The sequence below is a fragment of the Macrotis lagotis genome, chromosome 5 (genome assembly GCF_037893015.1).
Source record: "Macrotis lagotis isolate mMagLag1 chromosome 5, bilby.v1.9.chrom.fasta, whole genome shotgun sequence".
NCBI lineage: Eukaryota > Metazoa > Chordata > Mammalia > Peramelemorphia > Peramelidae > Macrotis > Macrotis lagotis.
Window position 1 is genome coordinate 56,361,320 of NC_133662.1, and position 15,336 is coordinate 56,376,655.

At 34.7% G+C, this 15,336-nt stretch overlaps 1 protein-coding gene across 1 annotated transcript in view; it reads right to left on the reverse strand.

Annotated features, from left to right (window-relative positions):
• Nucleotides 1-10,948, reverse strand: part of COL9A1 (collagen type IX alpha 1 chain) — a 122,121-nt gene extending 111,173 nt beyond the window's left edge. The window contains exons 1-2 of the mRNA XM_074190189.1: nt 10,867-10,948; nt 2,952-3,348 (exon numbers count right to left, since the gene is read on the reverse strand). Of these exons, the coding sequence (XP_074046290.1) occupies nt 2,952-3,293 (342 nt within the window). The 5' untranslated portion in view covers nt 3,294-3,348; nt 10,867-10,948. The remainder of the gene's footprint in view (nt 1-2,951; nt 3,349-10,866) is intronic.
• Nucleotides 10,949-15,336: the final 4,388 nt, after the last annotated feature.

The window sequence follows — 15,336 nt, forward strand, 5'->3', positions numbered from 1 at the left end:
AACCATTGAATCCAGACTGCTCTGTGATGAAGCTGGTGGCTTAGCACAGCACCCCCTCACTCAAAACCAACCCACTCGCATGTCATGTCATAACCTCCCCGAAGTTATGGTCTTCTTTGAGAATGAAGGAAAACAACAATAACAACTGTGTCAACAGTTGGTGACCAACAACCTTGGTCAAGTCATTCAATCCTGTTTGTCTCAGTACCTCATTTATAAACTGAACTGGAGAAGGAATTGGCAAAGCACTCCAGAATCTTTGCCGAGAAAACCGCAAACGGGGTCACAAAGAGTCAGAACAACTGAAACAACTCAACAACAAAAACAAAACATGGAGTATAATCCAACCCCCTGCCCTTTCTCTGCTTATTGAAATAAAGTCCATTCTTCAAGGTCCAACTCAAATGCCTTGTTCTAAAAAAGAACATTTCATTTACCCCAGTCAGCTGGAGTCATGCTATCTCATTTGATTGTGTAATATTTTGTTTCTATTTTTATTATATAGTTAACAACTTCTTATCTATGTAGTAATAGTGTATATATTTTTTACCACCACTAAGCAATTATAAGCACCTTGAGAAAAGAGATTTTTTTCTAATTTTATGTCTCCCAAAACATCAAGCAAAGGTCATTGTATATAATAAACTATATACATGTTATATGAAATATAAATATATATTTCATATATAAGGTCCTTTCATTAATGATAGCTCAAATGCAATGTTTTTTGAAATCTAACATACCATTTCCATATGAAAACCAGGTCTCCCTTCCAATTTTCCTGTTTCTTCAGTGGCACCACCACTGTTTCAGATGTCAAAATGTGAAAACTTAGAGTCTGTATGACTTTTCCATCTAAGTGATTTCCCATATCTAATCAATTTCCACATCCTTTTAAAATTTCCTCCAAAACCTCTCTCATATATCACTCTTCTTTTTCATCGCCACTGTCAGCACAGTAATCCTGGTTTCCCATGATCTCATGGTCCAAACATTGCAACTGACCTCTCTCTGGTCTATCTCACTCATAATAATATTACATTAAGAACTTGATTTTTTCAAAAATGACACCTTGTTTTATACCTATTTAATTGCTTGTTATATGTTGGTATTATCTAATTACTTGAAAATTCTTTGATTCATTCATTCATTCAATAAATATTTATTAAGGGGGGGCGGCTAGGTGGTGCAGTGGATAGAGCACCAGCCCTGGAGTCAGGAGTACCTGAGTTCAAATTTGACCTCAGACACTTAATAATTACCTGGCTGTGTGGCCTTGGGCAAGCCACTTAACCCCATTGCCTTGAAAAAAACTAAAAAAAAAAAACACATTAAGTACCTACTATGCACCAGCACTGTGCTAAGTACAAGTGAGCATAGACTATGCCTTTTGACTTCTAATACTTGCTGAGCACATAGTAGCTTATCAATAAATACTCCTTGACTGACTGAAATCCATCAGACTCAAAAGATCACATACAGCTTGTGTACTATGGTCCAGATTGAACTTTGTGACTGTGGGGAGCCTGCATTTGACTCTGTTATGCAATAACCAGTCTAGATAGCCTGTGGCTGAAAACAGCAAGGTGCCACAGGACTGGCTGCCATCAAATTTCTAACCTCTCTATTTGAGGTGTAATAATTCATTAGTTGAGGAAATGCTTTCTCAAGTGTCTACAAGCCAGAGCAGAAATGTGGCAGCTACAAATTGCTTCCTGTCCATCACAGAACATAGATATTTCACACTATCCTTCACACTCATCATAATTCTTCTTGGGAAACAAGCTATTTGAACAGTTCCATTACTGCAGTTCCTGATAACTTATTTTCTTTATAGAGGTTCAGAGAAGGTATTTCAGAATTTCTGGTCACAGGAGTATGAGTTTTACAGTTTTGGTTTTTAACTTAAAAGTGTAAATGCAGATGCACACAAATGACCCAATCATTAATTCACAGATCCTAACTTTAAAAAAACTCCAGATATTAAAAGGAATTTTGAAAAATCGTCTTAAAAGATTGGTGCTTTCACTCTAAATTTGCTGGGGATTAAAATAATGGCATTACATGGTCATTTGGGTAGAAACTATATAGTAGTCATTATTATTTTACTTTTATGACTACAAATCTCCTGAGTCAAATATTGTTTAAAAGTCTTTTGTCATCTTAGGATCCTAAGATTATAGACTTAGAGTTGGAAAAGACATTAAAAATCTCCTTATTTTATGAATAAGCAAACTGATGATTTGTCCATTTTTGTGCAAATTTTAAGTGTTGTCTAACTTCACTTTGACATTTTCTACCTGCCATCTCACCCATCTTTCTGCCTTTTCCTGAGACAACTACAATCAAATCAAATCATCACCATCTATAGGCTACAGGAAAGGATGTATTAATGATCTGTTCTATTATTTGACTCGCCATTTTCAGGACTTCCAAGACTAAAACTCCCTTCTATGACATTGCTCTCTTTTATCTATTATCTATTCTATAATACCATAAGTTCCTTGAGGACAAAGATTGTCTTCTTTTTGTATTCATATCTCCAGACTTTAACCCCATGCTTGACTGATAAATGCTTTTCACTCATTTTAGTCATCCATATTACAGATGTGTAAATTGAATTTTGAAATTTACTCAGAATATTACCAAAGTACTAAGAAGTGATCCCAACTTTCCTGAATTTTAGTCCAGAGTTTTTTCACCATACTATGATGCCTTCCTGCTGAATTCATGCATACATGTATGAAAGAAAGAATGAATGAACATATGAATGAATGTGCAAATATGCTGTGCTTTGGAAACTTTAAAGAACAATGTTAATTAACTCAGGCAACAGAGACACAAATTCATATTTATGATACAAAAATTTATATTTATCAAAGATATTTGAAGAATATTTTTTGTTGAACTAATTAAAAAAATTTTTTTAAATATATGATTTTTGTACTCACCGGAACAGAAACCTGAGGATTATCCGTGAGCTTTCCTAGAACAGCAAAACCATCCACATCAATCTTGCCCCTTGTCTTTATGGGTAAGGATTCAATCCTTTTGCAGTCAATAAAGAGAGTGACACTTCTCCTTTCCACACCAATCATAACTTTATGCCACTGGGAATCAAACAAAATAGGAGTATTTGAAAAAGCTGCAGTTTGGAGGCTGCCATCCATGCCTTTATAGGAAAAGGCAAGGGATTGAGTTTGGCCATTAATCTTCATGCCAACTTGCTCTTTCCCCAAGGAATTTTGTATCTGCCAGATGCTCCAGTTCTTTTTCAGAGTGTTTCCAGTCATCCGAAAAGTTGTTAAAAAGGAGTATTCTTCAGGTAGTCCATTGGGATACAAATGTCTGGGTGGAACCAAAAAAAGTAAACATGAATCTTATTTTGAGTTCCATAATTCCTTTATAGGTTTTCAGTAGTTCCCCATATTCCAAGCTAACAGAAAGACTGTAGTTTAAGAATCTTAACCTTCACTGTTTGGCCTTTCACAACTTTCAATAAAGGCTTTTCCAGAAACCCAAGCATGCTTCTATTTTAATACTAAGTTTTGGAGAACATCTAAAAGCCACCACTCTCCAAGCCAAGGATGGCTAGGTGTTCCCAAGTCTCAGGAATTCCAACAATGTCACCATTTATTCTATCCAAAGTGTTACTGCTATTTATTCTCTGTTTCAGGAACTAGATTGTATACTTCTACAAAGTTCTCAGCAACTTTCAACTCAGTTAGCAAGATAAATAAGAATTCAAATCATCTCCACTGGTTTAAGAATCTACTCTTTTAGGAAAAACTACCAAAATTTTAATCAGTTAAATATGTGTTAAAGAATACAACACACACACACACACACACTCTCACAGAGTTATCCCTTCCACTTGAGGAGACTAGGGGTGCAACAACCCCACGAGCTGAAAAAAACTGTGTAAAAATTTTTGACCCCCCTTTGTACCAGAAAATTATTATGGTATTAAAGGATAAAATATGTTGACATTGAATAATACAAAGCCTCTTAAATCCTCAAATTTGAACTTAAAAGAAAGGAAATTCTAAATTTCTTGCTAATTTATCAGCAACAGTAGACCAAAAATGAAATGGGCTGCTTCTGGAGGTAGTCAGTTGATATCTTCAAAGACTTCTACAACTATGTGATAGCAGAGAATGATTCTTATTCTGATTTGTCTTGAACTTTACAGTCTCTGAAGTCCTTTCCAACTTACTCTGTGATTCTATGAAATGTGATTACTATGGTTCTTCTACTAAGAGACTGTCTTTCAATTTCTAAGCATCAAAGAAAGACTAAGGAACAAGAAATCTTAGGAAAACTAAATTGCAATTAATTGTTATTGTCTACTGTATAATTGAGGGATAGGCTACTATTGAGCTTTAGCAAATCTCAAAGATCAATTATCATTGCTGAATTTTGAATGTAGTTCAGAGTTCAGGGACTCAAATGACCTCACTGCACTCCTACCACCCTCCCCTATCTCTAATAATCCATTTTTCAAGTGAAAGTGTCAAGGAAAAAGGGGAGGTAATTATATGAGAAAATATATATTTGATTTGTTGCAATAATATTTCAATTAGTCAAGCAAATATGGCAAGAACTTACAAAGAGTTAGGCCTTATCAATTCAGTACAGTACAGTCATCTTTTTTTTAGGTTTTTGCAAGGCAGACGGGGTTAAGTGTCTTGCCCAAGGCCACACGGCTAGGTAATTATTAAGTGTCTGAGACCGGATTTGAACCCAGACACTCCTGACTCCAGGGCGGTGCTTTAGCCACTACGCCACCTAGCCGCCCCTTATGCCACCTAGTCTCCCCTAATCATCTGTTGTGAAAATAGGAAGCTTCTGTACTAGAAATTTTTTTTATCTTATATTTGTCAGTTTTCTAGTTTCATAGGAACTTCATCTTAATCACTTATGCTGCCAAAATGACCTAGCCTTCTTCAGCGTTTTGAATCATGGGTGTAAGAAGAGACTTAGAAGATATAATCAAACACTGTTTTACAAATTAGGAAACTGATACCAAGAGTTGTAAAGCAATAAATCCAAGGTCATAGGAAAAGTTAATTTACAATTCAAATCTCTTTGTTCACAATAAAAAGCTCATTCCACCACCCTTTGACGACTCCTTACTTGTACAAAGTCACATGGCTTACAGGCAGCCACAAATGGGGACCAAGTGTTCCTATCAGTTCATTGACAAATCATTTTTTTTAAAAATCATTCCAAAGGAACATATAAGGGAGTGTAGGGTACAGGGTAACAAAGAAAGGCTAGCTCTAGAGTTGAAAATGACTTCAGCAAAATTTCAACCCATACTAAGAGAATTTAAAGCATAGAGTCTTAGCTACCTTGCCAGAATGACTGACTTATTTTTTTTCATAGTTTTGCTTTCATAATGGTTCAGCTAAGTAAGACAACAGTCTCCTATAAGCTCTGATGCTTTGTAGGATTTAGGAAATAATAGAACACTTGACCTTCTTCTGGAATTATTATTGGGCTGTTGTGCTTCTATCCAGAAACCAAAAAAATAGCAGTTATTTTCTATAATATTTTTAGATTTATGTTTCTAATGTTGTATTCTTTTTTATTCGTTTATACTTAGAAACTAATTATGTTTATTATTGTTGTTATTTGTTGCATAGTTTTCAATTTCACTTAATCATTCACTGAACTCTTAGTATCTCTTTCATATCATTTATCCTGTATATCTTTATTAATATTTTACTTGTTTTCCAATTATATATAATAACAGTTTCTACCTATCATTTTCTGTAAGGTTTTGAATTTTACAATTTACCCCCCACCCCCCTCCCCCCATTCCCCCACAGAAGGCAGTCTGATAATCTTTACATTATTTCCATACTATACATTGATCAAAATTGAATGTGTTGGGAGATAAATCATCTCCTTGAGGAGAAAATAAAATATCAGAGATGGCAAAATTATTTAATATCCTGTGCATTTTTTTTTAGATTTTTGCAAGGCAAATGGGGTTAAGTGGCTTGCCCAAGGCCACACAGCTAGGTAATTATTAAGTGTCTGAGACTGGATTTGAACCCAGGTACTCCTGACTCCAGGGCCGGTGCTCTATCCACCTCACCACCCGGCTGTGCATTTTTAAAACACATTTTGGAGCCAAAGAAGAATAAAAAAATTTATTACAGATTTTTTAACTGTTTTCTCTTTTTGGAAAAATTTATTCATCTGTCAAATGTGTTTAGATATATTATATAATTTATTATTCCAGAAAATCATGAACATTTATTTATAAGAGCATTTATATAGCATGTAAAGGTTTTCAATATGCTTTATAAATATTACTTCATCTTATCCCCACCACTCCTGTTCTTATTCCCATTTAACAGTGATTTAAATAAGCAAGTGTCTGAGACTGGATTTGAATTCAGGTCCTAGCTATAGGCTCAGAATTCTATTCACTGTACTACCAGATAAACTGCCTAGAACATATTAACACTTTTTTAAAAGTTTTTTTTTTTTGCAAGACAAATGGGGTTAAGTGGCTTGTCCAAGGCCACACAGCTAGGCAATTATTATTAAGTGTCTGAGGCTGGATTTGAACTCAGGCACTCCTGACTCCTGGGCCAGTGCTCTATCCACTGCGCCACCTAGCCACCCCAAACATATTAATACTTAATAAATGTTCAGTGATTGACAGAATGACTCAGAATATTATATTTATTTTAGATCTGCTATTTAATATCTACATCATCTTGGTAGGCAAGTCTCTTCCTCTTACATACCTCATTTTCATTTCTAAAATGAAGATGTTTTGAGGGAAGTATTACAGTCACCTTGAACCTGAGAGCCAACTATTAAATTTTCAATGTGAACATTTACACATTGGAAATCAGCAAATGCTACTAATGAAGCTTTGATTTATTGTTTTGTTTATTTCTGGATTTAAGAAATGATAAAGAAAATGTCAATAATGCAGATCAAATTTGAAATTGTGTCATGGGTACATCTTGATTTGTCTTTTTTTTTCTGGAAAGCTGATAATTAAACATTTACCAACAGCCTAATTATATCTTTACTGCATTATCCCTGAGGTTCATTCCTTCTCTAAATCCTATGAAGCTATAAAACCAATGTATTAGAAAATTGAATATGTAGAATTAAAAAAATATATATTTTCAAAATCTCTCCAAATTGATCATTATTGCTCAATTAAAATTAATACTTTTCAAGAACACATTTATCAAAAAAAAAACAAAATATATCTGGGCATTTGTAAGTATGACCCACTGCTAATACCACCTCTTTGTAGAAGCTTTCTCTTCTCCCCACCATACATAAGGTTTAAATATGAGAACTCTGCCAGGGTGGGATAACAAAAATGATCTCCATTAACTTTTCTAATTTTCTAAATTCACTATTATTAAGATGGAAGATCTGTCTAACTTGTTCGACTCATTGAGTGTGTTACAAGGATACCAACTTTGACAAAGTCAACTCAGGAATAACTTCACTAAACACTTTCTGCCTAAGGAATTATTAGGGAGGGGGAAAAAAATCACCAGGCCCAAGCATCTTGTCTAAGAGAAAAACAAAGAAAAGAAAAGGAAAAGTCTAAAACCTCATTTGAGAAAATATGATTAAAGGGGCGGCTAGGTGGCACAGTGGATAGAGCACCGGCCCTGGAATTAGGAGTACCTGGGTTCAAGTCCAACCTCAGACATTTAATAATTACCTAGCTGTGTGGCCTTGGGCAAGCCACTTAACCCCATTTGCCTTGCAAAAAAAAAAAACCCTAAAAAAAAATATGATTAAATCTAAGTTTCACTGTGTTTATTTCATTATTTTTATCTTTTTTTTTTGGATGGGGGAGGAGGGTCCTGGTCTATGATTCTATTGCTCTAGGGCATTCCAATCCGTTCTGTAACACAAGTACTTTCATGGTCCATCTTGGTCCAGACTAAGCTTCAAATCAAGAAGCATTTATTAAAAACCCATGTTATGCTCACCAATGATGAGCATGATGAAAATATGACATAGATAATAAAAATATGATCATAGATCTTCAGCTCACTATGCCTTCTACAATGTCACACTTATATATGGGACCATATATTTGGAGCTGAAAGCATATTTCAAGAACATCTAGTCCAACTTTTTCACATCAAAAAGATTTAAATGACTTTCCTTCAGGCAAAATGTTAGTGGGTAGAAGAGGGAGAATCTGAATCTAGGCCTTCTGACTCTAGAATTAACATTTTTTTCAATGACTTTTAATATAAAACATGGAAAAATTTTTTGAAATATTTATTTTACTGAATGGCTATATTAAATCATGTAGATCATATTAAAAAGATAAATATCACCAAATTATACCTGCATAAATTTAATAGCATTCAATCTCATTAGCTTATGGGAACTTCTTAGATTGCATTATTGCAGTGATGCTGTCCAGATAAAAAGTAAATTTGGCAGCATTAAGAGTTTAAAAGCATTTTATTCCATAATGATTTTTTTATTATATTACCATCTGCACCAAATTACTTGGAATAAGAAACACTGGAATTTAAGAAAAAAAAAATCCTTGATCCTTTATATATTCATTGATGATCTTAGCTAGCCATGAAGTTGAGTTCATATGAAAAAAAATTAATTTAATTGTCACAGAAAGTGAGAGAATTTAAATGTTTCCCTAGAAAAATATTATTGATAGAAATGCTCTTCCTTAACACACAGTTGAAAGCTGAGAAGAGAAAAGCATTATAGGCACTGTATCCCTAGATCAAAATTTGTGTCCTGCACTCCCACAAGGAGCCTTCTACCTCTCTTTCTTTGAATAGTGAACTTGAAACCCAAAGATCTCTTTTTGCAGTATGGTTTTTCTACCTCATCTCTATGAATGTTAAAAAAAAAAAAGTCACTTGACATCTCTGACCTCACCAGTAAAATTGAGATAATAATAGTCAAACTACTAAAAATATATTCAAACTACTATCCCATAGGGTTGTTATGAAGAAAACATTTTGTAAATCATAAAATGTTACAAAAATATCTGTTAATATTGCTAAAAAGATTATATAAGCCTAATATCTTACAGTACAGAAGTTGCCTTTAGAGGAGAGATCACACTTTCTCAGTATAACCAGAGTTGTCTCTTCCCAGAATTATACAAGTCAATTTAACCTTGGAAGCAAATTGAATAGAAAATATAAATTTTACACAATCTCAAGATCCCTTATCCCATAAATCTGGAATAAGATTAGGAGAAGAATATTATAAGTAGAAAGATTTTTTTAAAGAAATAGTTTCTTTATTTCCTTTTGTAAGTTCAGAAAATATTTTTGAAGATTCTATCAACAATTTTCTCCTAATATGTTCTTCTCATCTTGCTCACATATGCAATTCACCCCACCCCTGGATTTTTTTTAACAAGGCAGTAGAGGGAGGTATTTGTCTTGCACATATGTGGTAACCCATAAAAATTGCTTAATGATGAATCTGGGCATTTGCAATAATATATGATTGACAAAGGCTGGTGACTAAGGTTTTGGGCAGAGCAATTTGGTCCAACTTTAACTCACAATGTATACATCAATTCTTTAATCATCAAGCTAAAAAACCAGTCACCAGTAATAATTGGTGATGTTTTTAACACAAATTATTTCATTTGGAAGAGAGAGGGAAAAAAAAGAGGTCTTAAAAGGTTTTTAACTTAATCACTTCCATATTTAAGAATAAAGATAAAGCAAAGAGAAAAAATGTTGCTTTGTCTATCATCGTGCCTTATAAATTTCCATTTTTCCAGACATAAAAAAATTTTCTTCTGTAAGTGGGTAGGTTGAAAAACATAAAGATAAAAGCAAGCAGAATCAGAAATTTAACTTTTTCCAAAAATTATTACAATTAACATTTGATGAACTTTCTAACCTTCAGCTAGTTAAAAAGTTTCTATCATTTCTAACAAATCCTTTGCATATTAAGCTACCACGTGAATCTAAATTATAGATTGTAGTTAAAACATGATAAAACCTATACCTCATTTTAAAACTAAAATAATGATGTATCAAATGTTAGGTAATTTTAGAACGAGCCCAAATCACTAACAATTGAAAACTCATTTTATAACAAGGGTGCCATCAACAACTTACAGATGCATAAGAATACATCTATTACAAATAATTTAAAAAATAAAAGGCCTGCTTCTAGGTAAGGAGGTCCTTATTCTAATGAAGAATTATTTTTCATTACTGCTGCTATTGTCACTGTTCTAGTTGCTTTTGTTTGCTCATAGTTACCGGGACTTGTAAAGGACAAGGAAAGTGCTGTGTTTCAGCACTATGCTGTTTGAACAGCACCTCTGTAACCCACTTCTAACCACTTGTGGCGCCTATTGAATGAATGCTTAACCTCAAACACTCTGCACAGTGGTCCTTTCAGTCAAAACCAGACATGTTATAGAATAACTTAGCTCAAGGGAATAAGCAGACTTCCTGAACTGATTCTATAATAGTCTCATTGAGTTTTGGTTCTCTTTCACCCCACCCTCCAAAGGAAACTAATGTTATACATTTTGAAAATAGAGAAGAGTTTTATATATACATATATATATATTCAGATAAAAACTGAGCATATATTAACATAGATGGATAATCACATAAACAAAAGCATAGATTTTACATAAAAATAAGCATATTTATTGTCTAAAGACAGAAAGAAATTAAAAATGGGAAAGCTCCTGCTGCATTTGACTATAGTAATTGTATATAGAAATATAGAATGTTACACAGCAAGAGATAACTTCTGAATTGTCCAATTAAGCTAAGAGTATGTGGTTTGGTATATACAAAAATCAAAACACCACTGACTAATAGATATAAATATTACCTTGTTGGGATTCTGAAGTCTACATTATTTCCCAATTTATAAGCCACTTGTAAAGATGTTGAGCCTGTAACTTTCTGGATAGCTCCTCTAGAAGCTGCTTTATCTACCTGAAACTGAGAAATTAAGTCAAATCCTATAGAAAAAAAGAAAGAAAAGATTGTTAGTCAGATTCATTTTATTGCGTTCCATTATTTTCACAAATCAGAAGTGCAGGTAAATAAACTCTAGAAAGCCATTTTCAAAATTTCCAGTAAGATTGATGTCCACTTGCCTGGTAAATCATCCTGGCCAATCCTGACTGGTGGACAAAGGTCATTCTCAGGATTAGGACTTGAGGAGATGGGGAACCCTGCAGGAAAGAAAGATGATCATTCTAATTCTTCATCTACAATTGAAGCTGCATCATGATTAAGAGCTAATAAATTATTTACAATAAAATTACTTACTTAAAGTTGGTTTACAATTATTGAATGCTGTAGCAGAGATTTGGACAAAAGTTAATCTGATTGACTTCTTTTAACCAAAGAGTTTATTAGGATTTGCTTTAAATATAAAATGCAATGGATTCTAATTTACAAATTCTCCATTACTCTTACCTTGGAGGAGATGAGGGTATGAAAGGGAGTGGGCTTCTTAAATAACTTTGCTAAGCACAGTGCTTGGCTTGTAGAAAGATTTTAATAGGTTTTTTTTTCATTCATTCATTCATTTTGAAGCACAGTTACACTAACATGTACTGAATGGTGCAGTGTCAGAAGCCTGGTTGGAAATCTTCTGGTGGTTTAGATTTTTTTTTAAATCCATTCATTAAGTCAACAAAATTTTTGAAATTGTAAGAAAACCACCAAATGGCCCAAGGCCAATTCAAGTAGCCACTGGATAGTGAAGTCCTTTGCAACCTCACCTTCTTTTAGAATCTCCTTTTCCTACAATGACATTAGGGAAGGGATCAAGTATACTCCATTATCTTTATTGATTTGGAGGATTCATATATTTTAATGGATTCATGTTGGGATAATTAAAACACCTGGGTCTACTAGTCAAATATTCTCTTTTTAATATGGGAAGAGGTGGTAATGCGATGGGGGATAAAATGACAAACAGGAAAATTAAACATTTACTCAAATGGGGTGTGAAAGTATAGTAAGTATCCAAGTTAGACGCTACTGAGGGTAGGAGGGAATGAAATCCATTTTTCTTGACTGTTGAAATATTCTTGGGTTTTCCTGAACTGGGGATTCAACTGTGGATTAACTTCTGTAGGGGGAGCCCTGGACTCCCAGAAGACCATATTTCATCAAACTCTTTTCTGTTTTCTTCATGTAGCTATGTGTCACCTACTAAGGGATCAGGACTGCTTCAAAACAGGTCTGAATAAGTATTCCCTTCATTTGCCTCTCTCTGAGCCCATCTAAGTAGATGTTTTATTTTTTGGCAAAAATGTGATTACAGCCAGGGATTCAGGTCTAAACTCAGCATGACTAGAAAAGAATCAACCACCTGGCACCCCCTTCACCCTGAAAAGAGGATCGCAAGGGAAAGTTAGGAAGAAAACTGCTTTTTTCTCTCAGTCCTCAAATAAGAAAGGCAACCTCATATAAGTGCTTAGAGCCCTGGACTCAGCATCAGGAAAATCAGACTTTGATTCTAGCTCAGACACTCACTAGCTCCCCATGAAATTTATCCTCCCTGTCTCAGTTTCATCTGTAAAATGAGAATTAGAGAAACTATAACACTTTCCTCACAGGATCAACTGAGATAATGAATGGAAAGGGCTTTGTAGTCCTTAAAACATTGTATAAAAAGTCAGCTATTATTTTCATCATCTTCAACCTTCTTCACTCACTCCTGACTAGATGAAAGGTACAAGCAATACCTTGAACATGTTTTCTGCACCCATCCCAAGTCTCTATTTCCCATACCTGCCAGAAAAATGAAAACACTTACTTCGGTAACGCTGGACAGTTGCAGATGTCCAAGGCCCCAGGAAACAGCAAATGAAGAAGAAAAATGGAATCCTCCTGTAAAAGAAAAGCAAGGCATAAAGGGGAGACTTAGCAGAATTCTTTTATAGACTAGGACTTGAAGACATGTTTGATGAAATGGGGGTTGTTGCCTGGCAGAAGAAATAAGTCCAGTTCCAACATGGTTTATTCATTTCATTGTTTCTTCAGAACTTCATACTGATCTGCATATTTTTTACCTTATTGAGTTTATACTCTTGTGTACACACACACACACACACACACACACACACACACACACACACACCTTTCCATGTTTTATTACCATGAGCATAGAATCTCAATACTGAAATGTTCCCAGTCCAAGTCCCTTAGAGTTGGGTTCTTCTCCAAAGACACTCATTCTTACCAGTTGCTCTCCATTATTCTAGTTGTTTTCTTTCTTCTGCCAACTGGTCCCCCTGAGAAGGGGGCTACAGTGGGATCTGGACTACCTTGGTGCCCCTCGAATCCCACTCCAGGACTGAAAAGTCCAGGATGCTGACTCAACTCTTCTTGCCCTTACAAGGGCTAAAAGAAAAGAGAGTGAACTAGAGACAACTGGTGGCACTTTAATCCTGAGGAAGGAAAAGGGGGTGGAGAATGGTTTGCTCTGTGGGCCCTGGTCAAGTTAGGGGTGGAACCTGAAAGGGAATGAGGTTTTAAAAAGGGAGGAGCACACAGAGGAAAAGTTTCTGCAACATGATTCAAGATGCAAAAAAAAAAAAAAAAAAAAAAAAACCTGGTTCTGGGGAAATCATTCAGAATTCACTAGGAAAGTTGCTTAGGGATATAACCACAATGTTTGGAAGACTGAGTGAAACATGGTGGTGGCTTAGAATTTTGAAAAAATTATTCAAGTAAATCACTCTTCTCTTATTTTCCCTTTGACTCAGAGATTGCTAGAGGAGCACAGATGGTGCCCAGGTCCAGACTGCACATTTGTTTGAAGGTATCAATTTGACTACAAACTGAAGTGAATTTTTTGGGAAGCAAGCTTAACAAGCTGAATACAATTTCACAAGTAAAGTCAAACAAAACACTAGATGGGCAGATAGCTCTCACTATTCCACCTAACTCCACAAGGTAATTTAACTTGGGCTCAACCTTAGGAGTATGGGTTCAGTTAAAGGAAGATTGTAGGGCCTTTAGTCCTGAGCCAATTCATCCCAGATAATCTTCTAAAGACCAGATGACCTTAGAATATCTAGTCAGTTCAGGGGTGCATCCAAGTAAGGAGTAGTGCATAACATGTTAGACTTGGTGTTAGTAAGACATGGGTTTGAATACTGCCTCTAATACAATCTGGGTGACCATTGATAAAATCTCTAAGTCTCAGTTTCTACATCTATGAAATGGGAGAAATAAGGTCCAGATATAAGGTTGTTGTAAGAATCTAATGAGATAACACTTACAAGATTTAAAATTTTTAAAGTGTGGTTTAAATGCTAATTATTGGTACTGAGGAACAAAGGACTTCTCTTTTAACTTGAGCAAAAGTTGAAGTTTCTCTCATCCTTTTCCTTGTAGTTATAAAATGAATTGATTTATTGCATCCTGTCAATGCTATACTACAGAAAAAAAGAAATCTATTAGTAGAGACTGCCTTCTTTGCTCTGACTCTAGCTTACATTTCATTGTGCTTTCCCCATGTGTATTAGAGTACTTTACCAATGAACCCTTAGCAAATTGAGGCATTTATCAGACATCAGACAAACTTAGAGGGTTTGGCTAAAATGGTCATAATACTGTAAACTATTTTTACATGTAATTTAATAAATTGTAATATAATAGAATATAGACTATTTTTATCTATTCTTAGAGATTCCTTAGAACATTTGGTAATTATTTATTGCATTATGAAAGAGTGACTACTACCTAAAATGCCATACCATCTGTGATTTCTAAATTGGCAACTTATAAAAGACCACTCTAATTGGATCTAGATGTTGCTTAAAGCCTGGAAACTAGTTCAGTAATTATCTCTACCTATTGAACATTCTATCTCTTGTATGGCTGGTTTGTCCCTATAATTTTCCATTTATCACCTATAATTCTAAACTATTTTCCTAGGCACAAACCTCTTTCTTATGTGACCTCTTCAGTGTTTACTTGCTCTCTACTAATTCATCTTTACCTTACCCCATTTTCGTGTCTGATCTAATACTAACCCTTTCCCATCCGTCTTCATTCTCTGGTCTCTCTATCCTTGCCTTTTTCTTTTATTTATTACTCCTATTTTGTCTTCATTTGCCTCCCTACACAGTCAATGCAAAGGTCAGCAACTTCATCATTCATTATCTTTCATCCCTTGAATTCCATTCATTATTGAAGGTCTGCTATCACAATCTTGTTTAGCTCCACTACCCATAATCTTTGTACAACCTCCAGAGCTGCTAATCATAGCTTGAGAAAAGAACAGAACTGTGGATCTCCTATAAATTCATGCCATCTAATCTCAGCTGAG